Source organism: Neopsephotus bourkii, unplaced genomic scaffold (genome assembly GCF_033783945.1).
Source record: "Neopsephotus bourkii isolate Nb327-2 ecotype Australia unplaced genomic scaffold, CSIRO-AGI_Nbou_v1 NB_140, whole genome shotgun sequence".
Classification (NCBI taxonomy): domain Eukaryota; kingdom Metazoa; phylum Chordata; class Aves; order Psittaciformes; family Psittacidae; genus Neopsephotus; species Neopsephotus bourkii.
The window spans coordinates 2,766-29,824 of NW_026900657.1; the positions used below are offsets into that span (position 1 = coordinate 2,766).

A 27,059-nucleotide genomic window follows, 5' to 3' on the forward strand; every position below is an offset into this window, starting at 1 on the left:
AAACAGAGAGGACTTGAGCTGGAGGAAGGAGATGTTGGAATGAGCTTGACTCAAGAGAACCCTGGGAGGAAGGAGGAGGGTGGGAAGCGAGAGATGATAACCCCAGCTCTGAGAGAAGCGCTCACAAAACAAGGTGAGGTTCTGCAAAGAGCAGATGGTGGCCCAGGATTTGAAGTCTGTGTGGTGGCCTTTTAGCAAGCCAAGTGACAGATGGTGTTCTTTGTTAGAGGTGCTGCTGTGGCCCCTCAGTCATGGCAGGCTCTGAGCAGGGGCAGGAGAGGGCTGAGGCAGGGGCTGTTGGTCCCTGATCATTTCAGGGAGGAACCTGAAGCTGGGTAATACATCTGAGTGTGATGCACTCTGAGTGTGGTGAGTGTATCAGAGTTCAAAGGGTTTAATGTAGCTGCTAAGCAGCTTGGGAGAGAAGATGATAGTCCACATGCCTTCAGCTCCGAGAGTGTGTGTTCCTCAAAGACTACTTAAAGATCAGCTCTAACCCTGCTTTTACTTCTGTTTCAAACTCTGATTTTGTTACTGAAACTTCATTTCCAGAGAAGAAGGTAGTTCGAATGAGCTTTACCAATCCACTGATGATCAGATCAGTGGCCTTCCAACAAGCTGTAGTGAACTTAATCAATTAATTAAGCCTTTTCAAAACAAAGGAGGACAAGCTTGAGAAGAGCTGGACCGAGGGCCCTGCAGTTCAGAAGCCTCAGTTCTGAGTGGCAGATCCAGGAGAAGGGTGATGGGAGCTTCTGTTCAGTTGGAGGCTGAAGGCAGTTTAGTTTAATTTCTTTTATTTCTTAGGATGAGAATGCATTCAATTTTTCTTGCTTGCTAAATCAGTAGAATGTCTCCTGATGCTGCTGAGAACACAGTTCTGCTACTGCACTGGAGGCACCTTGCTTCAGAGCTGGGCTCTGATTTTCTGTGTCCTGTGTGAGACCAGCAGCTGTGGGATCCCAACACCTTTGACCCCCAGGACTGGAGCTTGAGCTTTTATAGGTGACTGGTGATGTGTTTGCCCATGGTCATTGGAGTGGGCTGCTGGAGATGGGGCTGTCTAGAACTGGGCATCGGGGAGGGAAGTGTTCTTGTCTGCAGCAAGTCCCCTGCTTCAGAGGCTGGAGGGGCTGCTGCCTCTATGGAAGGGTGCACCAAGTCCCTCAGGCAGCTCAGGTGCTGCTTTGCCCCACAGGGACCTGAGATGGGCTGGGGACACTGCCCTGGCTGTTCTGTGGTGCAGGGTCTGTGCTGGCTCTGCGCTGTGCCGTGGCAGTCACAGGGGTGTTTCACACTGGTTCACTTTCTGACCGCGTCTGTATTGGTTTGGTTTAGGGCAGTGAATGAAACTGTGCTTTTCTTATGGTCTGTAGAAGTGGCCACTTGGAGAATGAAAGCGATGCTGGAGGGAAGGTCACCTTCCTGCTGTAATTTTGTTTTTACTGCAGTCCTGTCTCATATCTTCTGTGCTGCTTTGAGTTCATGGCAGCAAAGTCCTTCCACAAATCACAAGACTTTTGTGCTTTTCAAAAACACTTTCTTGAAGACTGAGCAGAGCTAGGAGTGAAGCTGGGTGTTTCTCCATCATGCTCGGGCAATCTGAAAACTTCCACTGCCCAGGTTCCACTTCCTTCTATATTTGTATAAAATAGTGATATAGTTGGAAGAGGTTCCTTTCAACAGCAGTATTTCTTGTTTTCTTTTCCTTACTAATTTTCTGGCTTTATCAGAACATTGTCTTTTGGGTGGTGGTTCTGTTGCAGCAGTTGTGTTACCACTTCAAAAAAGCACCTTAAATCAGTGGTGATGGGTTACTGCTGTGTGTCAGTGACTTCAGCTCAGGCCCTTTTAAACTGCACTCTGGCAGAAAACTGATCTTTTTGCCTGTAAAGAGTCTCCTAGTGTGAAGTTCCCCTTTCTGCACTGAGTTTCAGCTTCAATAAATAATCAGTGCTTCAAAGAAGGCAGCTTTTATTTAAGGAGATGGCTTGATAGAACCACACTGATTTGCCAGTTCTGTGTTACTTGCAAGAAAAGCCTTCCGAAAGTGATTTGAGTTTGTGAAGACATCGTGACACCAGACTGGCTTTCACCAAGCTAATGGTGCCTGCACTCTTAGAGGAGGATGGGTAAGTCTCTTTTCTGGTACTTTTTGAGGATTTTCTCAACCCCTGCTCTCCTTCATCCTTTCATAATTAAATCTTTTGCTCTGTGCTGTCAAAGGCTTGCCTGTAAAGCAGCTTTTGGTGGTGTAGAGATCTGAACTGGAAAGTGTCTCTGGGTTTCTTTCTGGACATTTTGCCACAATCAAATAGTCAGCAGTCCTCAAAAGCAGTTCACAAGTTGTACTTGTAGAAATTTGACTTATCTGTTCTGCTTGAAAAACTAAAATAGCATAATAGCTCGTGTATGCACAAAATTCATAAGTATTCAGAAGCTTAGAAGGACATGCTATGGGTATGGCACTGGTAAGCGATCAAAACCAGAATACCTTGGATATCCTGGAACATGACATGGGTATGTAGTTGGCAGTGTCCTGCCTCTGTGGCTGAGGGTACCGCAGGGTCCCTCAATGAATTCTTTGACTGGTTTTTAGGGACTTTGAGCAGAGTTGAAATGCTGCAGTGCAGTTTCAATGGTCACAGGAATGTTTTGCCCCAGACAAGGGAGCAGTCAGCATCTGTGGTGCTGGCCATCTCTTCAGCTCAAAATCTGCCCATGGCCTATTAAAGTCCAGTTGGATTGTCAGGGCCAGCAATCAGCAAATATTTATCAGCTTAGTGTTGCTGCATGATAACACTCCCTTCACCCAAAATCTTAATTCATGTCTTCCTGTAGTAAATAAAATGACAAGTTTGAAGCTTGGCAGGCTTCTAGCTCATTCAGAGTTTATCATCTAGAGCAGGATCAACTAATATACAGACTTAGAGAAGACTTTAGTCAGGAGTTGAGATGTTTACTATAAGCCTGCTTACAATTTAAGGATTCCTTTGAATATTAGGCTTTAGAAATTGTAAGTGGATTGTGTTTGTTCAGCCTTAATATCTGGAGATGCATCAGGATGGTGAGCAGAGTCCCATGAAGACAACAGTCTGTATTGTTTGGAAGGTGTTGTATCCAAATATTCAGTTAGAGTGATTGCTTATGAGTAATATGCCTTAAGAGCAGAGAAGTGAACGTGTTCATGGGGAGTCCTGTCGGGTTCAGAGTTCTGGGCCATTGGTAAGGTTTGATTTTTCCATCATTGCCCTTGGCAGAGCCCCAGGGAAGTTGTGGCAAAGGTGGTGGAAGAGATGAGCTGGCCTGAGCTTTCACCAGGGTTGTTCATCAGAAGCTGCAGTGGGGAAACAGAACTGAGAAGCCCCTCAGACTGATTCTTGGACACATGTCCTCACATGTTTGGTTTGGAGCTTAGCACTGCTTGGTCTTGCTTAAACCTTTGTACTTTGTTTTAGCCCAGACTGCCCTGGCTGCCTGTGTTACTTGCCAGCCATAAAGCAGGTGCTTGAAGAAAGAGGCTCTGCAGAGCAAGAAAGACTCTGCTCACTAGGAGCAGATGTGTAACAAATGTTCTGATTGATTTAGTTTATCTAACTTCCAAGTCTGAAAAAGCATGGGGTGGCCAGTGCTCACTGTGGAGGCTTAGCAGGGTCACCACCGTTTCTGTCAGTCACCTACATGGTGAAGGCCCAAGTTCAAGAGCTTCATGCAGTGGTTTTGAAGTTCTGCAAGTATGTGCTGTTTCTTCTTGTAACCATAGCTGAGACTCCTGGCAGCAGCAAACACAATGAGTAAACCCCTTCTCATCACTAAAGCTGGCTGAAATTTGTAAGACTCTGTTTTGATGTTGAATGGGTACAATTTTCTTGGCCTTAGGAGAAAGCTGTGGACTCCCCACATGATGGAAGTTGATTTAAGTAACTAAAGAGCTTGGCACCTTGCTCAGTTTAGCTGCTTCCTCTCTTCCCTCATACAACTGGGTAGCAGATCTGGGTGAGCATGTCCCATTTCCAATTTAATTTTAACCTAAACCCCATTTTAAAGCATCCATCTGACTTCTACTGACAAGAGATCTGTGAGAGAATGATCTTACATGAACACTGTTGCTGATTCTGAAAAGGGAACGTATAAGGCCGAGGCTGTGCTGGGTGCCATCAGCAAGAAGCCTGCCTTGGGCAGCTACAGTAGAGGGAGCAGGAATGCAGCATCCTTTTCACTTTTGGCAAAGGTTTCTGGTCAAGAGGACGCAAACTTTAGGTGCACATGGTGGTCTCAGCTGAGATTAGACCTTGCTGGACAAGCCTGTTTGCAAAGACATGCTGAAGGAGTAAGTAGGACAGACTGCAGGTGGGAGAGATGATGTAATGCAGCCAAATGCAGTTGTATGTTTGGCCATCCCTCCAAGTTGGTCAGAAGTTGCCACAGGGTCTTCTGGGTCTCATCCAGTCATAGGTAAAGGTGTCCCCAGTATTACATTTGGCTTTTGAGACGATAAGTTCCATGTTAGAAGTGCTGATGTCTTTCTCCAGGAGAGGTCTGGGTGATGTGCCATATAGAATACCAAGGCTTTTTTGGCTTGCAGTAGTTCTTTCTTCTATTCTGTATAGGGGTTTATTCATTTAGGGAGGAAAAGGGTGGAATATTGTCCATTCCCTCAGAGCTGGATGGGGAGAGGGATCTCAGGACATAGGAGCAGCCTGACACTGATGTCCCCAAAGCCCTGCTTAATGTGGCAGTTGGCCCCTTTGCCATGTAACAGGGGGTCTGCACTGCCTGCTTCTGCAGCCACTCCCCCTGTGCTGTCCATAGAGTCTCTTGGAGAGTCGCTTCAGGGGACTGGTCAGGCTAAAACTGCCTGTGTCCTAACCCCCAGCAAGGATAGAACCGGTGTGAGGAGGCAGGAGTGTCCTCAGCCACGTGGGCATCTTCGTCTCCACACAGTTTAATTTTGAGCTGGTGCAGCTCTCACTGTAGTTTGTGGCTCAGTGTCCTCGGAGCTGTGGGGGACTTTGGGGCACAGGCACACTCCCCTGGGACCTCACCACGCGAGAGGCACATGGTGACATATGAGCAGGCTCAGTGTGCTACTTGCTGTGGGAGATGAAGGGCAGTTCTGCTGAGCAGAAGGCTTTTTTCCCCTGTTAATTTAATGCTGGTTGGCAGGAAGGAGGCTTGATACCTTAAAGCTGATTTTTCTCTTGGAAGCGTTAATATAAATGTCCGGCTAAAGCAGTCAGTTGAGATGTGCTGGTGTGGGGACAGCCAGGCCATCGATGTGTAAGTGCTGCCGTGTGAATGACACGAGTCAGGCTTCTCAAATCCCTCTTGTTTTTATGTTGGGTTTTGAAGTGACTTTTAATCCTTCAGACATATTGGTCCCTAGGCACATTTTTCAAAGAAAAAAAAAAAAAAAACAACGATTTGAGCAGTTTGGGTAATAATAGTGCTTAGTGCTTAACAAATGCTGTGGAATTAATCTTCCTGGGCCAATAAATTGAAATGAAATTGTATTGATCTTGATTGAGGAGCAAGGAAGAGATGTGAAATGAGCTTTCCTCTGGGCATAACGCAGCGGCTCCCCCTCTGCAGCTCCTTCATGGCCAGTGAAGGTGGAACTGGTGAATCTGTGAAGTTTGGGTTCAGGCTGAGCCCTGCATTGTGGTTCATTGCCTCTGCCCTCCCTGCTGAATCAGATGTCTTCCAGGCTGGTCAGACCTACCAAGAAGCAGTGGGAGTTAGGTCTCTGTGGTTCTGGGGAAAAGTCTTTTCTGGGATGATGGCTTAGGGATGGGAGGAGATGCTTCTGGTTCCCTGTCCTGCTCCTTCCCACATCCTATCCCTCTGGGGTCGGAGGTGTTCCACATCGCTGGGCTAGACCTGTTAGTCTGCCTTCCTGTCACATGGAGAAGTCTTCTGGCCACCCTCTGTTGATTCAAGCAAGACAGAGCAATATAAATAAATACCCAGTGAGGAGAAAGTGCTCCTTTGGGCAGCCATGGCCTTTGCTCCCATGTGCTCCCAGAAGGAAATGGAGAATACTGTGAGTGTGTATCATCACCTTGGGCCAATGGGAAAGAGCAGTGCTGAGACTGTGATGCTGAATAATTTGGTGTACCAATTGGCATGTTTTGTGTTGTGAGTTATTGCAGGTTCAAATCAATAGTTTGATTATTGTTTTGTTGGTTTCCAGGTTACAAGCTGATTGGGAGCCATTCTGGGGTGAAGCTCTGCCGATGGACAAAGGTAAATGCTCTCTTTCCTTCTCTCGTTTTCTAAATTGAAATTAGAAAAGTAGACACTTACTCAGGTAGTGCAATTTCCAAATGAAATATTGTTTAAAAAAGCAGTATTACATTAATGAAGCCAAGTTTCATCTTCCAAGCTGTAGTTTTACATTCCAAGCTATTAAAATCCTGCTGCAAAGAGTGAGCATGTGACCGTGACCAAGAGCTGGGGATATAATTTTCTGTTGTTTTTCCTGTTATTCTGCTGTCTGCTAAAGTAACTCCTGCCTCGGGAGGTACACAGCAGGAGCAGAACACCACACAGAGAAGTGGGAAGGTTTCATCACCACTGTGAGGTCCCTGAAACAAAGATGCTGCAGTCTGTCATTCCACTGGAATGGGCACACTAGGGTGTTTGAACCTGTTGTTGTGGAACTGACCACAGTCTAGTGGGGATGGGATGGAGTAGCCCTGAGGAGAAGGACTTGGGGATTTGGGTGACAAGAAGCTCCCCATGACCTGGCTTCAGTGTGCGTTTGAGCCCAGAACCCCACTGTGTGCTGGGCTGCAACCCCAGGGCATGAGGAGCTAAAGCAGGAATGGAATGTAAAGTGCTCTAGACACTGACATTGGTTACAGGCAGTGGCTTTGACTCAGATTCACACCAGTATGTGAGTGTCTTCAGGAGGTTTGTTTGAGGTTTGTATCGGGTGAAAGCAGGAGCAGGGCAGGAAGGATTAGTTTTGAGTTTCATAGTGGTAGCTCAGATTAAAAAGACTGTGTTCTGTCGTATGCTGGGAAACAGCCTCAAAGCTGCAAATTTTAGGAAGAGTGTTGATTTGCCTGTTTTACAAAATCCAGAATATCATAGAATCATAGAGTGGTTTGGATTGGAAGGGACCTTAAGGCTCATCCAGATGCAACCCACTGCTGTGGGCAGGGACACCTTCCACTAGAGCAGCTTGCTCCAAGCCCTGTCCAACCTGACCTTGGTCTCCTAGAATTTGTGAATCTCCTGAAGTCTCTGTTGTTTGAGGAACGGGTGGAATAACCAGCATTTCCCATTTTGTTTAGTTTTCCAACTGCATAGCAAGGCTGTGCATATGTTGGGGGTCACCTGCGTGTTCTTTCCCCACTGCTCAGTGAAGACTTTCCTTTGGATCGCCAGGACTCCTCAGGTGGAGGAAGGTAGATTGAAAGGTACCATTGTCACAGTGTGGCAAGGGGTTGGAACTGGATGAGCTTTAAGGTCCCTTTCAACCCAAAGCAGCCTGTGATTCCATGATCTGTGTGCTATGCACTTCTTCCCCCAGGGTGCATCTGTCTTCATTCTGAGCTGCTCTGCGATGTGCTCTTGCTTGCAATGTGTGTCCCAGGTGACTTGGACACCCAGGTTTTTAGTGACTGAAAACTGCAAATGTGCCTGGGGAGCAGATTTAAAGCTCTGCCCTCAGCCTGATGTTCTTGGGATTTGTTTGTGTCTTTCTCTGCTGTTAGTCGATGCTCCGAGGCCGAGGAGGCTGCTCCAAGCACACATTTGATGGAATTGAGAGCCACCGCTGCATGGAGGCCACCCCGAGCCTGGCCTGCGCCAACAAATGTGTCTTTTGCTGGAGGTAAACTCTGCTGCAGTTTTACTGTGGGACAGGGGCTCTGTTCCACTCTGTCCCTGTGCTGTTCCTGAAGCCTAGGGCAGTGTTACTTGTGTGCGCCTTGAATTTGGAAGTTGGTGGAGGATGGGTTTGAAAGGGAGCAGGTCGCTCCCCCTTCCTGCCTGTACTCCTCCTCTTCCAAGAGCTGCTGGAGCCCATGGGTGTGGGGTGGTCGGATTTGAGCTGGGTGGGTGGGCTCCACATCTGGGAGGCTGAGGAGGTGCCACCTTCCCTAGAGCTGTGTTCTCTGTCAGACTGGCTGGGAACCAGTGGAAGGAGGAATTGGGGAGGCAGGAGACACACACCTCTCCATGTACTGCTCTGCAATTCCCACTCGGTAGAGGTTCGGTTCCCTCTGGAGATCACTGTCTGAGATTCCGTGTGGCTCCTGATGCTCTAGAGAACATGAGCTGGCCCATCTAGTGCAAAGCCACCAAGGTGCAAAGCAACATGAGTATCTTTGGTTTGAAATTGGACTGTTTTTCTTACTTCAGGTACCTTCATCCCCACCAATTCAGTTGCTGATGACTTGGTAACTGTTGCCTTCCTAAAGCAGTATCTAATAGATGACTTTCCATTCTAGTCGGTAAAGTGACCCCTCTTCTTAGGGGAATGACTTTGTTAGTTCTCTAAAGGCAGTGAGCTCTGCCTGGATGGGAGCGGTGAGCAGCTCCAGCCGTGCTTACTCACTGGGCTGCCAAGGGAGGGTTTTGCCAGGCTGGGAGGGCGCAGGATGGGGTTGGTGAGAGACGCTCAGCAAAAACCAAAGCAGTGACGTGGAAGCGCGCTGAGTGCGAGGACGTGGAGGTTATTCTTTGAGCTCTTTTGTCTTGCCAGCTAACTCACACGATGGGGCTTGTGCTTCCTCTGGTATTCCCGCCTTCCCCAGGGACCTGGTTGCCAGAAATACCCATTCCATCCCAAAGGCTGAGTGTGCATGCAAACCCAGCCAAATTCCTCCTGAATCCCACTTTTTCTGTTTCATAGTCTTCAAGTTTTAACAATGGAAATACTTCCTGAGGATATTGAAATGGCAGCATTAGCGCAGAAGGACTGCTAGAATTTTGGAGACAATTTTGGAGAAGCTGTGTCCCATGTTAGTGTTGGGTGTAAGCATTAGACACTGGTCATCCTGTGAAGTTTGCTTTCTGAAATGTTAATTGGGGCTCTTGATGGGCTTTCATCATATCCTGGCTTGAACGAACGCAGCAAATAGCAAGTTTAATGTGCAAGTTTTGCTGCTTTTCTTTAGAGCAATTTAATGGCTGGGAAGGAAACTGTACTGCTTGTGTCTTTTGTCTTCCTTTTTTTTCATGTATCAGCTAGCAGTGGTGCATTTAATTCTGCAGGGGTGACTGGACTGGTAGGGAGAGGATTGCCGTGCATTTTGTCCCTCTGGCCCTACACAGCAGGTACATCATAAACAGCAAATAGAAAGCAATAGCGTTGTCAGAGCGAGGAATTTTGCTCCTGGTACTGCACTGCAGATCATTTTACACTGTTCCCCTCAAACTGACCCACTTGATATTACTTGGCAGCACAGCAGCAGCAGCAGCCTGTGTCTGGAGTATGGGGCAGAACCAGGAAGTCAAACAAGTGTCAACTGAACAGTGCAGTAGCTGGGATAAATCTCCATGCGTGATACATTCCAGGTGCCTCTGCCTCATCATCCCCTAACTGTCGTTTGTCACTTTTCAGAGGAAATGTGGAAACAGTAGCCCTAGTGATAATGAAAGCTGGAATGCTTATTTGACTAATGGCAACAACCTGAATGAATGAAACATCTTAGCAGGGGACGGAGCTGAAAAATACTCTCATTTATTTATCTCCTGTGAAACGGGTTGCAATTGTTTTTCTTCCATATGGACTGCAGCTGTCTGTCTGCTCTTCTCAGACCTCTGCTGAGTCGGAAGACTTAAGGCTCAGTTTGAGACACATCCCAGGGCTCACTTTATGTACACCTTAGGCTTGACATAAATCATAAACCCATAGATAGTTTGTCTTGGAAGGAACCTTAAAGCTCATCCAGTTCCAACGCCCTGCCGCAGGCAGAGACCCCTTCCACTGGAGCAGCTTGCTCCAAGCCCCTGTGTCCAGCCTGGCCTTGAGCACTGCCAGGGATGGGGCAGCCACAGCTTCTCTGGGCACCCAGGCCAGCGCCTCAGCACCCTCACAGGGAAGAGCTGCTTAACATCTCAGCTCAATGACTTAGGACCTTTCCTTTCTAGTGATATGTGTAGCTGTGGTCTCAAATGGAGGTAGAACCTCTTCTTCTTTCTTTGCAGAGGTCTTTCTTGCTGTAGAGCATCATTTTGGCTTAAAGACCTTTTACCTGTGATTCAAGATAGGTCTGTCAAGTTTCATATAAACTGCGAGGTCCATTCTTCCTTCTGGGGGAACCAGAGCCTAGGAGTATAGCAATATGAGAGTGGTGTTCAGAGATGACATATGAAAGCTGTGTCAGAAGCAGGATATAACTGAGAATTTCTTGTTGCCTTTAGTATTATGAAACTATGTCAAAGTCCCTAAGGTGTCAGATGGGTCCTTCCCATGTGTGTTACAAATGACAGTGAATAACTCTGTCTCTCTTTTCCTTCAGACATCATACAAATCCAGTGGGCACAGAGTGGCAATGGAAGATGGACCAACCTGAACTGATATTGCAGGAGGCTATTGAGAACCATCAGAATATGATCAAGCAGTTCAAAGGTAACTTTTCCCACTTCTTCCCCGTGAGTGATGCTTTTGGAAGATAAGCAGCATCAGCATCTGCAAAGCAAATCCCTGGAGGTATTTAAAAAGGGACGTGGTTTAGCGGTGCACTTGGCACTGTGGAACTGACAGTCGGGATTGGTGATCTTTTCTAACCTAAATGATTCTATAGTTGTATGAAATGCTGGGAAGGAGGCATGAGATTTTTAATACGAGAAAGAGAGGTGAGAAGAAACTGTTGTGGCCCACCTTGTTTTCTGGGATGTTCTGCCTTGGTTTTGACATCAGAACATGAGTCAGCCGTTGGGTGTCTACTGCTGCCTTAAGGGATTAGTGTGGAGTTACTTCTTGTGCATCTTGGTAATTGTCATATCCTTTTATTTGGAGTGCACAGAGGCTTCCACAGTGCTTGAGGCTAGCCTGGGTGGTGAGGAATGTGGATTCTTATGGAAAAGTGGGGGCAGGCAGAAGGCAAAAGGAATCCCCCTGTAACCTGATAGGAAATACACTGCTGAAGCTTAATCCACTGGGAGCTTTGTGTTAGCTCTGAAACTTAGGGATTGTGTTTTCCTCATGAATGGATGAGCACTTATATTTTCCGGAATTATTGAGGAGATCTGTTTGTGACTGAAGCTGCACTTACACAGCACCAAATACCGCACTTTGCTTCCCATAGGAACGCTTTGTGAGTTTGTTATTTCTTCTAGATTGAGATTAGCCATTAGGCACAAATTCTTCCCTGTGAGGGTGCTGAGGCGCTGGCACAGGGTGCCCAGAGAAGCTGTGGCTGCCCCATCCCTGGCAGCGTTCAAGGCCAGGTTGGACACAGGGGCTTGGAGCAAGCTGCTCCAGTGGAAGATGTCTCTGCCTGTGGTAAGAGGTTGGAACTGAATGAGCTTTAACCAAATCAGTCTGGGATTCCAAGATTAATTCCATGCCGTGCAGTAAAAATGAGATCTTCTTTGAAGGAGCAGAAGAATTCTTGGGGACCATGCTTCCTATAGGATATCATAGAGAATAGCTTTCTGCCTTGTAAGAACCTCTGTGTATGCTTTTAGAGTTGTCGTCTTCTCTTTTATTGTTGCCAAAGTGTGCACTGTTTTTGAAGGTGGTGGTTAACATCACATCGTTCTCTTAGGCTAATGGCTGGGGAGACATCTTGCTGATAGGGAGCTAAGGTGGAAGAGTGGGAAGTAGTTTATTTGATGGATGCATTTTGTAGGTAGTGGCTGTTCCCTTGTGAAGGGCACACGCAGAATGGAAACATAGTTATGAGGTGGGCAGTGTCTGATAATACAGCCCTAGTTCCACTTGGGAAAAGTGAAATCCCAAACAAAAATGCATGACCTGAGCTAGGAAATCCTAAGACTACCTCTGTGTGTTGCTGTAAGAGTGGGTAAAACCAGTTCCTTGTCTCCCCAGTCACCAAGGCACTTGTGATGGCTGGTACCCAAAGTCACCAACCAGCCTCTCTAGGCAGATGTGCCAGATGCTGCTTTTTTTCTCCCAAATGAAAGCACAGCAGTAGGAGAGCAGCTGGAATCAGCTCTTCAGAGGAGCTGTGCTGATCAAAGGAGGCTTGGCTGCATGCTCTGCTGAGATCTGAGCTTGGGCAGCAGCTGAAAGCTGTCCACCGTGGCCTCTTGTAGATGGTTCTCATGTTCCTATGGCTCCAAGCTCCTGCACTGTCTTGGGCCTGCTTCATGCCCTCCAAAATCTGCCCAGGCTCTGACTTTGCTGAAGTGCATTGACTGAAGACAGGAGGACGCTCATCTGCAGGAGCAGAGGTTGACAGCTCTAGTGGTATGGCAGCCCAAAGTGCAGGGGAGTTCACAAATTCCCTGGAATACACACTATTCCTTTATAGTTTATCCCTGTCTACCTTCCAATTTGTGTAGTCAAATGATTCCTACAAAACCTCTGCCCTCTCTGCAGTGTATGTCCCCTGTGCTGCATTTGATGTCAACTGCTTTGAGAATGTGACTCAAACTTTACATGCTGTTGGAATTACTTTCTGTCTGCTTCTAAAGCTGGCACATGGTGACTGTCATCATCCAGTGGCAAGATGCTGAGGGAAAGAAATTAATTAAATTCAAAGCCAACTTAGAGTAGCTTCAGGGAAAGGAAAGTTATCCTTTAATCTCCGTGTGTGGTTGAGATGCTGCTTTCTTTTCAAATGAAGTTCTCATTTAGTAGTCAGGTTTCTGCAGCATTAACCATTAGTCCTGTCACTTCTTCAGGGCTGAGTCTGGCTGCTTTATCATGCACCAGGTTCTGCTCTTATCACAGACCAGCTTTCCTACGTGAGGCTGAAGCAATATCCACCAACACCTCTTTTTATCTGAGCTTTGAAGCATAGCATATAATTTTTCTGTCCTGCCTGAGCTCCAGCTTCTAGGCAACACAAGGGGGGCTGAGGACCTGGCTTCAAACTCAAGGCTTTGGTTTCTTTAAAACATGCCATCACCCCTCATCCAATCGCAGCAGGCCCTGCTAAAGAGTCTCTGCCGTCTTTCTTATAGGCCCCTTTTAAGAACTGAAAGGCTGCAATAAGATCTCCCTGGAGCCTTCTCCAGGTTGAATAAGCCCAGCTCTCTCAGCCTGTCTCCATAGCAGAGCTGCTTCAGCCCTCTGATAATTTTTGTGTCTCTCTTCTGGACAGGTTCATGTCTTTCCTGTACTGAGGACTCCAGGAGGAGCATTTGCCTCTCCCCTGCCCTCTGATGGGTGCAACACATGTGGGTCAGGTTGGTTAAACCTGCAGACAGCATTTTCACCCTGCTTTTCCTTTTCAAGACACCTATGTCAAGTGGCATTAAACTTTCTCCTGTGTTTCTGTCTCAGCATCCAGGCAGCTTCACTGAGGTGTTAGCAATGGAAAGCTTGACTCAAACCTTGCCAGAAGATTCCTTTCAGTAGTTCTCAGGACACACAAAATCCCAAGCTCTGTGTATCTGGGCATACTCTGTGCTATGGATTGATGGACACTGGCTGTGCCCTGATGTCCCCTCCCCTTGAGGAGGGCTCCAGCTGGTTTTGCTCTGTCTTCCTTGTGCCAAGGTTTATTTTCCATACGGATGCATGGTTTGGGTGGGGGTGTTAGTTGATTTAAGCCTTTTTTTTCCTTCTGTTTGCAGGCGTCTCAGGAGTACAAGCAGCTCGCTTTGAGGAAGCAATGAGCGCAAAGCACTGCGCACTGTCACTGGTGGGAGAGCCCATCATGTACCCGGAGATCAACCGGTTTGTGAGGCTCCTGCACCAGCACAGCATCTCTACTTTCCTGGTTACAAATGCACAGTTCCCAGATGAGATTAGGTGAGAGTTGGACAAAATACCTCCCTACTAAAACATTTGAGTGCAGACTTGTGTTTTAATTCCATTTTATTGCTCATCAATCAGCTCTGTGCTGACAAGGAAAAAGCCCACTCAGCATCTATTTGATTTTAGCCTTTGTATCCCCATGCTCTTTCTCATCTCTTTTTCTACCAGTTTGATTTTTCCTTTCTGTATCTCTTGAAGTGGGATTACTTCTGAAAAGGAAGAGGATATAATATAGTACCTCCTGGACGTGCAGCGAAGAGGAGCGAGTGAGCTGCACATTGGGCTTGGGGACATGGATGATAACTAGTGCAAGTGTTTCTGAGAGCCAGAGCAGGAGACTCAGCTTGTAAATTGCCTTTTTCATTTGTGAGCTTCTCTTGCAGTCTGATCTTTGTTCTAACTCCAGAAGAAGGTTTGGATGGGGCTTGAAGCAACCTGGTCTTTTAGTGGAAGGTGTCCCCTGTGGCAGGGGATTGGAACTGGATGAGCTTTAAGGTCCCTTCCAACCCAAACCAGTCTGTGATTCTGTGAGTGCAGCTTCGTCTGTCTCCAGGCACACACAGGAGGTTTTACAGCACATAAGCATGTATTGAGCAGTTACTGGCTCCAGTCCTCTTCTTCTCTTTCTGTTCTTTATGTCATTGACCAGGTGACTCCTCTCTGTCTGGGGAATCCCCCTTATGGGTGGTGGTCTGAGAGCAATTCATTGCTTTTGAGCTGTGCTGTGCTATTCAGTCAGAACTCACTGCTCAAGTGCAGATGTGGTAAATGCAGTGAATTTGATCTCAGCTAGATTGGAAATGACAACCGATTAAGTAGGAGGAATGCTGGAACATCCATCCTAGTACTATGCAACAGTATTTCCTGCTGAGTATGAAATGTAGCTGTGTTCCAGGAACATCAGTTTGTGCCCTTTCTCCTCTTTCCCCTTTGGCAGAACATGCACAAGGTCACTCCAGTTCGAGCCATAGCATGACCCTGTGGACCACTCCATTTTAGAGCAATGTGGGGCAGAAATCCCTCCCTGGGATCTCTTCCAAGTCCTTAATTTTCTGCAGTACAACAGTGAGCCTGGCTCTTGCCTGTCCTGGGGATTGAGATCCTCAGAGAAGAGGTGACTTTTCTCAGCTCATGGTTTGAAAACACTCATTCTGTCTTCCCTGGAGCCCCTTTTAATTAGGCAAATGCAGCATTAAGTAAAGAAAAGAGTGGTTTGGCCATGTACTTTGAAACTGAATACTTCACTCACTCCTAGAACACTTGACAGTTTTTGAGGCTGTGGCTTTGGGCTGCAAGGCCAGGCAAGCTTCTTTGCAAAACCAGTTGGTTTTATTCATTAAAACCTAAAATGTTGTGTTTGTTCTGGACTATTTCATGCTTCTAAATACAGGCAGAATGTGTTCAGAGAGGTTGTCTGAGTGTCCGTGTTAAGTGGATTTTCCTGGATGCTTGGTCTCATTCTGGACAATTTGCTGTCCCTTTGTCACTGTGGGGAGGGCAGAGGGTGGTGTATTTCTAGGTGTCACGGTTGGCAGCTGAGCAATAGTTTCTAATTTCTTCTTGTCTAAAGAGCCAAATGAAGCTGGGACCGTGGCTTGTTCATTAACAGACTTCCCAAATCACGCTTGCAAAATGTCCTGAAAGTGTGGAGAGCTGAAGAGATACGTGGTACAATGCGGATGCATCATTCCATGGAAGATGCCATGAAGGGTGGATGTATGTTACGTTCGCTGGCTTGATCAGATTTGTCTGTGACAAGGGAGCTTGTTTTAGGTTGTTCCTTTTAATGTCCTTCATGATCTGTTTGCCAATGATCTGCAGTGGTGCTGCTTCTCCTTTATACCCTTGGAGTTTACAGAAGGGATTAGGCTCTACCCAGGCTCTTCACACCCTCAGAGGAGGTTTAATCTTTTTAGAAGGTTCTGCTGTTGGGCTCACAGATGCTGTGACCAGAAAGACTGGACTGCAGGATTTCTATAAGAGCCTTGGAAGTGGAAGGAGAACATGCTGGGGAATTGTGGTTGGTTTTATTTTCTAAAGAGCTTTGATTTCCCTTCCAAAAAGTACTTGACTCATGGCAGCTGCAGGCCAGGTGAGTTCAGCGTGTCCAGCAGTAGAAAGCGGCCGAGTGACGGTTGCTTTTCTCTGAGATGGGATTATTTCTCCATTAGCCAGGGCAAATAGAACGTGGGGAAGGGGCTGAGCTTTATGGTTTGTAACCATGGGGAGAAGCAGAGCCTTTCAGTGCCTTGAGTAACCCCTGGCAGCCTGCCTTGAAAAGCCTTAGGGAAGCTTAGGAAGAGTCATAAATTGCCATGGGACTCTTAGCTTCCATGTCTGTCTCACTGAGACTGTGCTCTGATGGAAGCAAGTACTTCTATTTACTGATTTGGCAGAAGGTGACATGTTACCTGCTGAGATGAGCAGACAAGAGAGACTGTTTCATTTGAATACTGAGATTTTCTGCCTTCTGAGAGGACAGTGGGGGACCATTTTCTGCCAAATCCGCGTTAGTAGACCTGGGAGGCTCCATGTAATTGTGGGACACTTTCTTCTGCAAATGCTGAGTAGCTTTGCTAAGGTGCCTGCGTGCAAGTGCTGGCTGATCTTGTCAAGCAACACCTCAGGACAAACTCTGAGCTTACTGAAATGAGGTACAGACTTTGTAAGTTCTCTGTGTGAGTAGAGGAGGCTGTGGAAAGACAGGGAGCTAAATATTGAAGGCAAACATACTGAAACCATCTTTTGGGAACTTACTTTTGCCCATCATTTCTTCTGTCTCTCTTGACCCTGGATAGATATGCTTCATTCATTGCTGTGTGTTGTCAGAAATCCCCTTGCAAAGAATTGAAGGTGAAAGTGTTGGCAAGCCTGTCCGTACAGCTAAAAATACTCTGGTCAAGGTGAAGGGAAGGGGAAAGAGAAACTCCAGTAGAAGGTGTCTCTTCTCCTCAAAGTAACTGCGCTTTGAAGGGTCCTGGAAACACTGATAGCACAAGAGCCCATTAATAGTTGCTCCAATTGGTTTACGCTGCTCAGCTGCATATTTCATCATCACAGATAGGGGACAGCAAGAAGCTGCCGTGTGTGAGGCTTTTGTCTAATGTTATGCATGATTCTGGTACCCAGAAATTATCTTGAACTGCTTCCTGGCAGAAGCATCTTCCTGTTTTCCTCCATAGAACGTTGCTTGGTGTTCCCATGAGATGTTAAACAGTGCTCACTAGGGCGGTGATAAACGAAAGGAGGTAAAAGCTGGTGCTTGTTGAGCAATGCAGCTCCTGCTTCAGAATAAGTGGGCAAGTGCTGATGGGCAGGTGTTGGGAAAGTGATGCTAATGTACCTGGAAACAAAACACAAGTCCCATATTTTCCCTCTGCCTGACAAACAATCCAGATGTATTCAGTTGTCCTGAGACGGAGACAAGCTGGCACTGCTGGTAAGAATTATGGAGAGGTTTGATCTCTGCACATCTAACAGATAAAAATGGACAGAGATTTTACAAGCACAAGTTGTACTTTGCTGGGCTTGCCTTTGTGGTGGTTGGGAAGTGCTGGTCCTGCACAGCTCCCCTGCTTGCCTGTGCGTCTCCTGGGGCTTCATGCTTGGTGCTGCAGGGATGGGTGGTTAAAGATAGGTTCTGCTGCAGAATGTTCATAATAGAGACAGACAAGTGGGAGAAAAGAAGAGGAGAGGACACACTCTTAGGTGAGAAAAGAATAAGGATGTCCTTCTTGGACATCTTCCTGCCACCCAAAAGCAGGTTGATTCTTGTTAGGAATAGAAATGGAAGGACCTAGGCAAAGAGCTAGGGTTCAAATCTCTTGCCCTAGTGAAGTAGTTAAAATGATAATGTATTTCAGGGTTTTAACTGAAGTTCTACCCAGAGCTCTTGAGCCTTTATTAAAGGAGTGAATCTAATACTGAATTGTTCCCAGTGTGATTTGGCAGCATCATGTGGCACACTGGTGATGAGTTGCTGCAGCATTTTCAAAGGAAGTTCAGGAATAAAAGATAAAATTTTGTGTGCTATTTCTTTCTGCAGTCAGCAGCAAGAAACCTCCTCTTTGTCCACTACTGTTCGGATCAAATTTTATACTTCCTGTTGTGGTTCTAACAGTTCTTCCCTGTGAGGGTGCTGAGGCGCTTGCACAGGGTGCCCAGAGAAAGGGTATGGCTGCCCCTTCCCTGGCACCTTCCACTGGAGCAGCTTGCTCCAAGCCCCTGTGTCCAGCCTGGCCTTGAGCACTGCCAGGGATGGGGCAGCCACAGCTTCTCTGGGCATCCTGTGCCAGCGCCTCAGCACCCTCCCAGGGAAGAGCTTCTGCCTAAGAGCTCATCTCAGTCTCCCCTCTGGCAGGTTCAAGCCATTCCCCTGGCTTTATGATGGTCATGGGAGAGCCTTTTCTCAGCGATGTTGTGTCTGATCTGCTGAAAGAGTTGGTGGGTAGGGGCACACAATGGTCTGTCCCTTCCTGTTCATCCTGTCTGAAAGTTACCAGTACCAGACGGTGCACTTGGAGGAAATAAAACATCTCTATAGCAACTAATAGTTAGATTTTATGTGTGGGGAAGCAAATGAAAGCGAGAAACTTCCTGGTTGTTTTCCTGTTAAGTTGAAGCTGCTGTTGTCACAGACAAGTGCTTAGATATATAGAAGGTAAGTCCTTGCATGGCAAAAGGCAACTCAGCTCACACACGCTGAGTAGCAGCTTTCTTGGCAGAACAAGTGAGGTGGCTCCTGGTTTGGGTTTGCTTTGGTTTAGCCCCTGGGTGCTTGGAATGAATGAATGGTTATTTTTTGGTGGTGTTAATGTCATTTTCCCTCTATTTCAGCAACAGCGCACCGTTTACAGACTGACACTGGTGAAAGCGTGGAATGTGGACGAACTCAAAGCCTATGCTGACCTGATATCCCTTGGTAAACCAGACTTCATCGAGGTCAAGGTGAGCGTCGTGGAGCCATTTTATGGTTTTTCCATCAGTATTTTGCTCTTTTTCCTCTTTCCTCCCCTTTTCCTCCCCCTAGTCTTAAACTGATATGAGTAAATGCAGCTCTGCCAAGGATTTCAGTGATGCACATGAAACCTCATGAAAACCCACCCTACAATGGATCGTTCTGATCCATTTTCTGTCTTTGAATGCAAGTCAGTATCCACAAGAAGTGGGAACTACAGGGCATGAGAACTGCATTAAGCTTGGAAGGCTTTTAGATATGACCAAGGGAAGCTGTAGAAAATGAAGAGCCTGTGGAGACTGGTTGGATGTGAAGTCCCAGTGTTGCTGTGCTGTGGTCATGAAGTTCCATGGCTCCAAGTGTTTGCTTGCAGAAGAAGGACTGGCAGTATAGACTGTGCTTTGCAGATGGGGAAACTGAGGCAGGGTAGGAATGGCTGAGGCAAAGCAGGTCACTGGTGGAAAATCCATCTCCTCTCTTCCAGTCTGTCCTTCTACTCCTGCCACCTCCCTCAGTGTTATTGCTCTTTACCAGGGCATAAGGGGAAGAGGATAAGTGTTTTCACCATGTCAGTTTCTTTCTCAACATCTACATGGCTCCCTTTGAAGAGCTGGAATGAAAGGTGCATCCAGTATTTCCGAGTGAAGCTTTTACAGAAGGAGTTCCTTTGACTTCTAGTCACTGAAGATTTATAGTTCTCCATGTGGTGCATCTGGGGAGCTGGTGTTAAATACTGGAGTGAGCTGCATCACTGCCATTTCCATTCTTGCTTCTTAGATTTAACTGACATGAATGAACCCATGTCCTTCGTTAAATCAACTTGAAAGCAGTTATTAAAGACAACCAACAAGCCCGAATCCAGTCCAGTGAGGAGCAAATGTGCATGAGAGCTTGTGTATATAGTTTGGACAATGCTGATGCTTGAATCATGAGCATTTTTATTGCAGAGAGTGCTATCTATCAACATGTCATTTGAGGCTTTTTCTATTTGTCTTGGGCCAGGGCTGCCCCAGTTTCTGAACAGAGGCTCTGTCACCCAGGAGCTTGGCCAACATTTAGTTCTTCTGTTATTTCACATGAGTCTCAACTGAACAAATTTATCATTTATGGACTAGGAGTTAAGGAAATTCTCTTGCTTGGTAATGAAGTTGGGAAGCGTCCTTGGTGTTGTTGCTGCAGGGAAGTTGGTGGAAGAGCTTAGGGTATGCGATGGAAGGGTTTCCGTTTTTAATACCTTGATGTCTTAATAACTGTCTTTGTGCATTACTGACAAATACAACATGACCACCCTAATCAACTGCCCCCATTTTAACTGGTACCAGCACCGTTAATTAACTCAAGCTTTCAGAAGGTGGAGCAGTTGAAAGCTGCTGTGCTTTCATTTGGTGGGCTGCTAAGCTGATTTTCATTGACCTGTGCTTGTGAATGAATCAGCCATCTGAGCACTCAGTTATTGCATTTGCTCGGTGCTTTCTTTGCTTGTAAATGGTATCTTTGAAGTTTGCCAAAAGAATGAGTCACCTTGTAGCTTCCTAAGAATTTCCCCCTCTGTAGTTGTACATTTTTCATGCTGCTGAAAATATAATCTATATAATGAACGCAGGGAAAACACTGCTGTATGGAGCCATGTCTCTGGAGCTGAACTTTGGAGGTACATATCCTATTCTTTGCATGGCTGGCTGCTCTAATAAAAGAATGTTTAAAATCCTTTTCAGACTTCTAGAGGCAGGCTAAAACAGTAATGTCCATCTCTGTTTAATGCACCCCGACTTGTCTGAGACTGTGCACAGTCAACCTGTTTCCGTGCTGGATCTGAGTTAGAGTGCATGGCTCTAATATCCTTTGCTTGGGCAGATGAATAGAGGAGATGTCTCATAAATTTACTAGCAAGAAACTAATTGCTTCCAAAACATGCATAGTTTTTAATTAGCATGAGCCTCTTTTGTTTCTTATTCATGGTTTACCTTGCACTGATTTTAAGTGTTCGTAAAGGATCCGTCTCTGTTTATTGCTTGACATGACATGTGCAACTTCAGTGGAGGTAAATTAGATCTTGGGAATGCAGCATTAGCTGGGACCACGTGCCATAAACATTGCCTGGATGCAAATGCCATTTGAAAACAAGTAGAAGTGTTCTTCGCAGATAAAAACCATAATCATGGAATCACAGAGTGGTTTGGGTTGGACGGGACCTTAAAGCTCATCCAGCTCCAACCCCTGCCATGGGCAGGGACCTCTTCCACTGGAGCAGCTTGCTCCAAGCCCCTGTGTCCAACCTGCCCTTGAGCACTGCCAGGGATGGGGCAGCCCCAGCTCTCTGGGCACCCTGTGCCAGTGCCTCACCACCCTCCCAGGGAAGAGCTTCTGCCTAAGAGCTCAGCTCAGTCTCCCCTCTGGCAGGTTCAAGCCTTTCCCCTTGGCCTGTCCCTACAGGCCCTTGTCCCAAGCCCTTCTCCAGGTTCCCTGCAGCCCCTTTAGGCACTGGAGCTGCTCTAAGGTCTCCCCTTCAGGGGCCTTCTCTTCTCCAGGTTGAGCAAGACCAATAATCATACATAAAGTTATGTCTGCTCTGTTTTAATTGCTGGTGCTTAATGGGTTTTGTAACTGGAATAAAATAGTGCATCCAAAGAGTGAAGGTGGTAAAACCTCCTGGAGAGGTACAGAGTAGGTGGACTTTTATCTAGAAGACAAGCTCTTTCTTGTCAGTTTGCTCTTTCGGGTACTGGTGGGTTTGTGACCTTTGTTCTGATAGCACAGGTTGAATTAGTTGAACAAGCCTTCAGTGGATTTTATCTGGAGAGAAAGAAATTAGCAGAAATACATCTCAGCAAGCCACATACCACTGAACTAATTTGTGAGAATTTTACTAACTGAATTAAAGATGAAGCAAGGCTGTAGTGAACTTGAGGTCATGCCTAAGACCAAATCAGTACTTCAGGAGGTTGAAGTATTCAAATCTCCAAATCAAGAGCAGCTGATCTCAGAATGATGGGCTGAAGTTGAGAGGAGTGCGGTGTAGGAGAACTTGAGGGGTTGCATCCACTGACCAGGGATCACTGCAGGGCATGGAGGTGGTTGATGCTACTGACCAAGAAGACCTCAGCTTCTCTTGCAAGTAAATGACTGAAATCATCACTGCTCACCTCTTGGCTTCATGTACAGCATGGCAGGAACACTTTTCCTGCTCCAACTGGCTCTCCTTTGGTCCATTTGCTGTATCAGTTGCTTGGGAAGGGGCCTGAAGCAAAAACCCAGTATCTCTGCTGACTTAATGCAGTTCAGTCTGAGATGAAAGTGTCTTTTGAGAAATGCCACTACTAAATAGTGACTAGTTCTGAGTGTGCTTCCAGGAAGCCATCAGAAAAGCTGTTTCCCTGAAGCCTCATGTTCCTGCCTGTTCATACTAGTGATCCGCAGATCTTGGCTGACCAGTGTGCGATGGGAAGCTTCTCCCTGTGCTTTATCCAAGGGATGCTTGTGGTGCTCATCCAATCCACCTGTGTGTGCTGGGTACTTCTCACCCCATGGACTAGCTGTCTTTAGGTACGGATAGAACATGCCAGCTCTGCCAACCCAGGGGAAATGATGAGCACTGGGGGCTTTGGGGCACATTGAGCAATGGTGCCTTTCATTGGGTGTCCACAATCAGTGCAAATCAATCATATAACAAACCCTCTCAATGTTCCCTGTGGTCGTTGGTGATTCCTGCAGCTATCAGTGTTTCACAGGCTCTTTGTGGAGTGGTGGGGTTGTAGAAATTCCTCAGCTGTTCTGGTGGCCTTTGACCAAAACGACCCAAGGTGCTTTTTAATGTCATCAAGTCAGTTCTATTCAGCACTAAAGAATAAGAGATTCTCTAGAGCACCATCCTATGCCTGGATTTCCAGCCTCCCTGTGCGTGTCCAGGAGGTGCAGGCACCCATGGACTTTTTTTCCAAGCAGTTCTCAGTATTGATGGAATTAATTTAAGCAAAAGATGGTAAGACTGAAGTGAGCTGGAGGGAGTTTTTCAAAGTGCCTTTTTGGGTGTTTGCTCATATACTCAGCCCTGAAAAATAATCTGTGTGTTTACTGACTGTGTTTGCACTGTCTCTACTGTGCCAGTATTTTCTTTGTACCTGGGCCATGGCCCTCGATAGCCAGGGGTGTTATTGAGCAGTTTGGATGAGTGCCCCCAGTCTCTATTTATTTCTGTTTTAACAAGGGTCTGCAATGCTGAACTCTGAGCAGTCACCGTAGCATCACCTTATGTGAGACCTGGGGCAGGGAGCAGAGAGGAGCACGCTCAATATCATCCTTAAAATGTTGCTACCCCCACGCAGGCATTTGGTGAGCAGCCTGCAGACCCCCATGTGAACAGAGCTGCTGATGCCAAGGCAGAGAATTAAAGACTACTCTTGGAGACTTTGCCCCGTTCCTGCCAGTGCTCAGGGGTCCAACCTGGCCTTGAACACTGCCAGGGATGGGGCAGCCACAGCTTCTCTGGGCACCCTGTGCCAGTGCCTCACCACCCTCATAGTGAAGATGCATCATAGTGACTTGTTGCATTGGTTGTTCATGAGACTTTCTTCCAGGCATCTCATGTTTTAAAATCAAGGGATCTTCTTGAAGATCCTTTGGTAGCTCAGGAGCACGAGCATCCTCCGTTTGAATACATTCCAATGCATTATCCTGCTTTTGCAGGATAAAGACTGACCTGTGTTTTGCTGCTGGGGAAGACTGGGCACACATGGTTTGGTGATGTGTCACTCAGGGGGAGACCAAGTTTTGATGCCATCTCCAAATTTCTACCTTTCCATAGATACAGAGTGAAGGGGGGACAAGCCAGGTTGTCCTCAGGGTTTGTTGCTGCTGATGTGGCTGCACTGCCCTGAGCTTGTGAAAGGTCAAGCTGATGACGACGGTGTCCATGTTTCTTCTCAGGGTGTGACTTACTGCGGTAAAAGCTCAGCCAGCAATCTCACCATCTCCAATGTCCCCTGGCACGAGGAGGTGGTGCACTTCGTCCAGGAGCTCGCCAGCCTTATCCCCGACTATGAAATTGCCTGTGAGCATGAGCACTCGAACTGTCTCCTCATCGCTCACAAAAAGGTGAGGCTGTGCCAGGGTGTGATGCCAGGCACCGTGCATCTCCTTGGAAATGCTGGACAAGTGCCTTGTTCTAACACACTTATCTCTAGAGTTAGCTTGGTGCTATTCTGGGGGGGGAAGCATACTGTATATATTTCAGAAAAAGCTGAAGATGCACCATGTTGCTGCTGGTCATAACAGCTCAGTGCTACCACAGCAATGCAGGCAGGAGGCATGTAACAGGTCCAGGAGAAGCTCAGTACAGTATAGAATCACAGAATGGTGTGGGTTGGAAGGAACCTTAAAGCTCATCTAGTTCCAACCCCCTGGCATGGACAGGGACAGCTTCCACTGGAGCAGCTTGCTCCAAGCTGCTTCCAACCTGCCCTTGAGCACTGCCAGGGATGGGGCAGCCCCAGCTTCTCTGGGCACCCTGTGCCAGCGCCTCAGCGCCCTCCCAGGGAAGAGCTTCTGCCTAAGAGCTCATCTCAGTCTCCCCTCTGGCAGGTTCAAGCCATTCCCCCTTGGCCTGTCCCTACAGGCCCTTGTCCCAAGCCCCTCTCCAGGTTTCCTGCAGCCCCTTTAGGCACTGGAGCTGCTCTAAGGTCTCCCCTTCAGGAGCCTTCTCTTCTCCAGGCTGGCCCAGCCGAGCTCTCTCAGCCTGGCTCCAGAGCAGAGCTGCTCCAGCCCTCGCAGCATTATCGTTGGTGCCATGCTCTCTGAGCAGGGGCTTCAGTTGACTTGAAAGGGTTGCTTCATCCAGGGGTACCTGGGCATCATCTCAAGCTTACACATTTCCTTCAGGGCTCTTCCCCAGACCAGAGTCTTTCAGGTATAAGTGACAGCTGGCAAGGGCAGAGAGACTTGGGAAGGCTTTGTGATGCACTGTGAAAGTGGGGCTGTAGTGGTGGGACTGTGAAGGGTTCAGGAAAGCACCCAACAGTCAGCCCTTCATGGAGATTATCTGCTGGTAGACAGTACTAAATGACTAAAGCTGTAAGAAAAACAGCCCCCCTGTATCTGTGTGTTTTCAAACCCTGTGGATGAATGTAGCTGAGAAACAGTAAGTTCTGGGTGGTTTTCACCTGAATTTTTGTTTTTTTCCCATCAAAGCAGTTACCCTGCAGTAGCTTCTGGATGGCTTCACTCTGGGCATTGTAGTGGCTTAAAAATTAAAAACTACTGCATCTGGTAAACCAGTTTAACATTCACCCAGCTTGTCTTAGCACACGTGTGGTGTTTGGTATGTCTCATTGCTCCCTGGCTCAGGACTGTGCTTCTTTTCCTTCCAGTTCAAGATCAATGGCGAGTGGTGCACATGGATCGACTACGACCGCTTCCAGGAGCTGGTGCGAGCACAGGAGCAAAGCGGCGGCTCCCAGACTTTCACAGCAGCTGATTATGCAGCCAGAACTCCTCACTGGGCACTCTTTGGGTCCAGAGAGAGGGGATTCGATCCCTTGGATGTGAGATACCAGCGGAAGAACAAAGCAAGGGACATCTCTGGGTGCTGAGGCTGGGGCTCAGTGAATCTAGGGCTGGCTGGCTGCTGAGGTTTGGTCTCCCTTTCTAGGCTAATACTGATTCTGAACCTATTCACTTCGAGTTTTCTGATGTTTGACATGGAGAAGGAGAGTCAAGTCCTTATTTAAGTCTTCCTTCCTGTTTTTAGGGGTTCTTGGATGAAAGTATGTATGTTGCTTTCTATCTTGAGCTGCATCACAAATGGTGTATGCTGGCAGTTTGTCTTAACTGGCAGCACAGTGAGGGAGGCAGTGGCTGTGGTCTCCACAGCAGAGGGCGCTTGGAGTTGGATGTGAAGTGGGAATGTTCGTTTGACTTCTGTGCCCTGGTGGAAGGACAGCCCAGCATGTGCTGGCACCAGCTTGGCTGCGAAACATTCCACATCTATAAGGATAAGTGCCAAGGGGACTTCAGCTCCACAAGTTGGTTGGATATGTGCAGGTGAGACTGCAGTTGGATTTGGATCTGAAAGCCTGAGCCCTGCTAAAGTATTATTGTGCAGACAGTAACAGATTTATGTATTTCAAACACTGATAACAATTCCTATAAGGACCTTGTCCCATCCCCCTGGGAATGCTGTAAGTAACAGCACCCCTGTTAATGTCATCTGCAGCTTCTGGTATCTCTCCAAATATCTTCCAGCTTCATGGGCTTGACAATGAATATTTTCCAAGTAGTTTTATCCCACTCCCCAGCAGCCCTAAGCAGTGAATATAACTCTTCAAATCCCTGTTAGGTTCCAGCTGTGTGCTGCTCATGGTGAGGATGTGCTGTGGGGAGCCAGTGAGCTTGGCCATTGGCTTCCTTTGCGCCACCCGGGCAGGTCAACAGTGTTGCTGCTGGTTTGGGTAAGCTGATGTAAATGAAAACTGAATCCAGCTGCAGAAACAGGCACAGGTTGGGGGAACAAACTGTGGTCATGCTCAAGTGTTCTTGTTTTCCTGTTGAGCTCCAGGAGCAGAGATCAGAGGTGTTCCCCGTGCTCCCGCCTTAACGGTGAGGTCCATAAGCCTGCAATTCCTAGTGCTTGTGTTACTGTAGGTGGTGAGTGTTCCTGAGATTGTGATTCTATTTGTTTTTCTTTAAGAACCTAATTTCTTAATGTGCAAAAAGTGTTTCTAAAGAAGAAAGAAAATAAAATAATTTTCCTTTGAGCACCTTTGGTGTGTCACTGCATTTGTTTCTTTAAACAGATAAGCTACAAACATCATGGAGAAACAGCAGTGAGAAAGCAAGGCCACAGAAATTGAAGTTATTATCCAGCCTTTCTGCTTCAAGACTCACTTGGAAGAATGGGGGATGGAGGCGGTGATCTCCAGTCCTGGTGAGGTCTCCAAGCCTGGGAACACTTGTAACATTGCAGGGTAGTGACATGCAGCTCTATGCTTGACCCCATGTAGTGGCCAAGCAGAGTCCTTGGAGACATGGGGGCACAAAACTCACTGTCCTGTAGGAGCTGTCTCCAGTGCTGAGCTGCCTCCTGTCCACGTGCCCTGGGGAGCACATGGTTCCTAGAAGGAAACCATGAATGCCAGGGAAGGACTTTGAATGCCAGAGGGGGACTCTTCATCTTCAGGGACTGTTGCAGTAGAACAA

General features: G+C 47.1%; 1 protein-coding gene across 1 annotated transcript; it reads left to right on the forward strand.

Annotated features, from left to right (window-relative positions):
• On the forward strand, positions 1-26,620 carry LOC133220282 (S-adenosyl-L-methionine-dependent tRNA 4-demethylwyosine synthase TYW1-like; the record flags this gene model as incomplete). The annotated part of the gene is made up of 10 exons (XM_061368228.1): positions 1-133; positions 6,194-6,246; positions 7,725-7,843; positions 10,479-10,588; positions 13,729-13,906; positions 14,296-14,324; positions 18,273-18,355; positions 18,749-18,859; positions 23,793-23,960; positions 25,232-26,620. Coding segments are annotated over 10 exons (1,206 nt in total), but the record flags the coding sequence as incomplete, so codon positions are not given.
• Between the last annotated feature and the right edge of the window lie 439 nt (positions 26,621-27,059).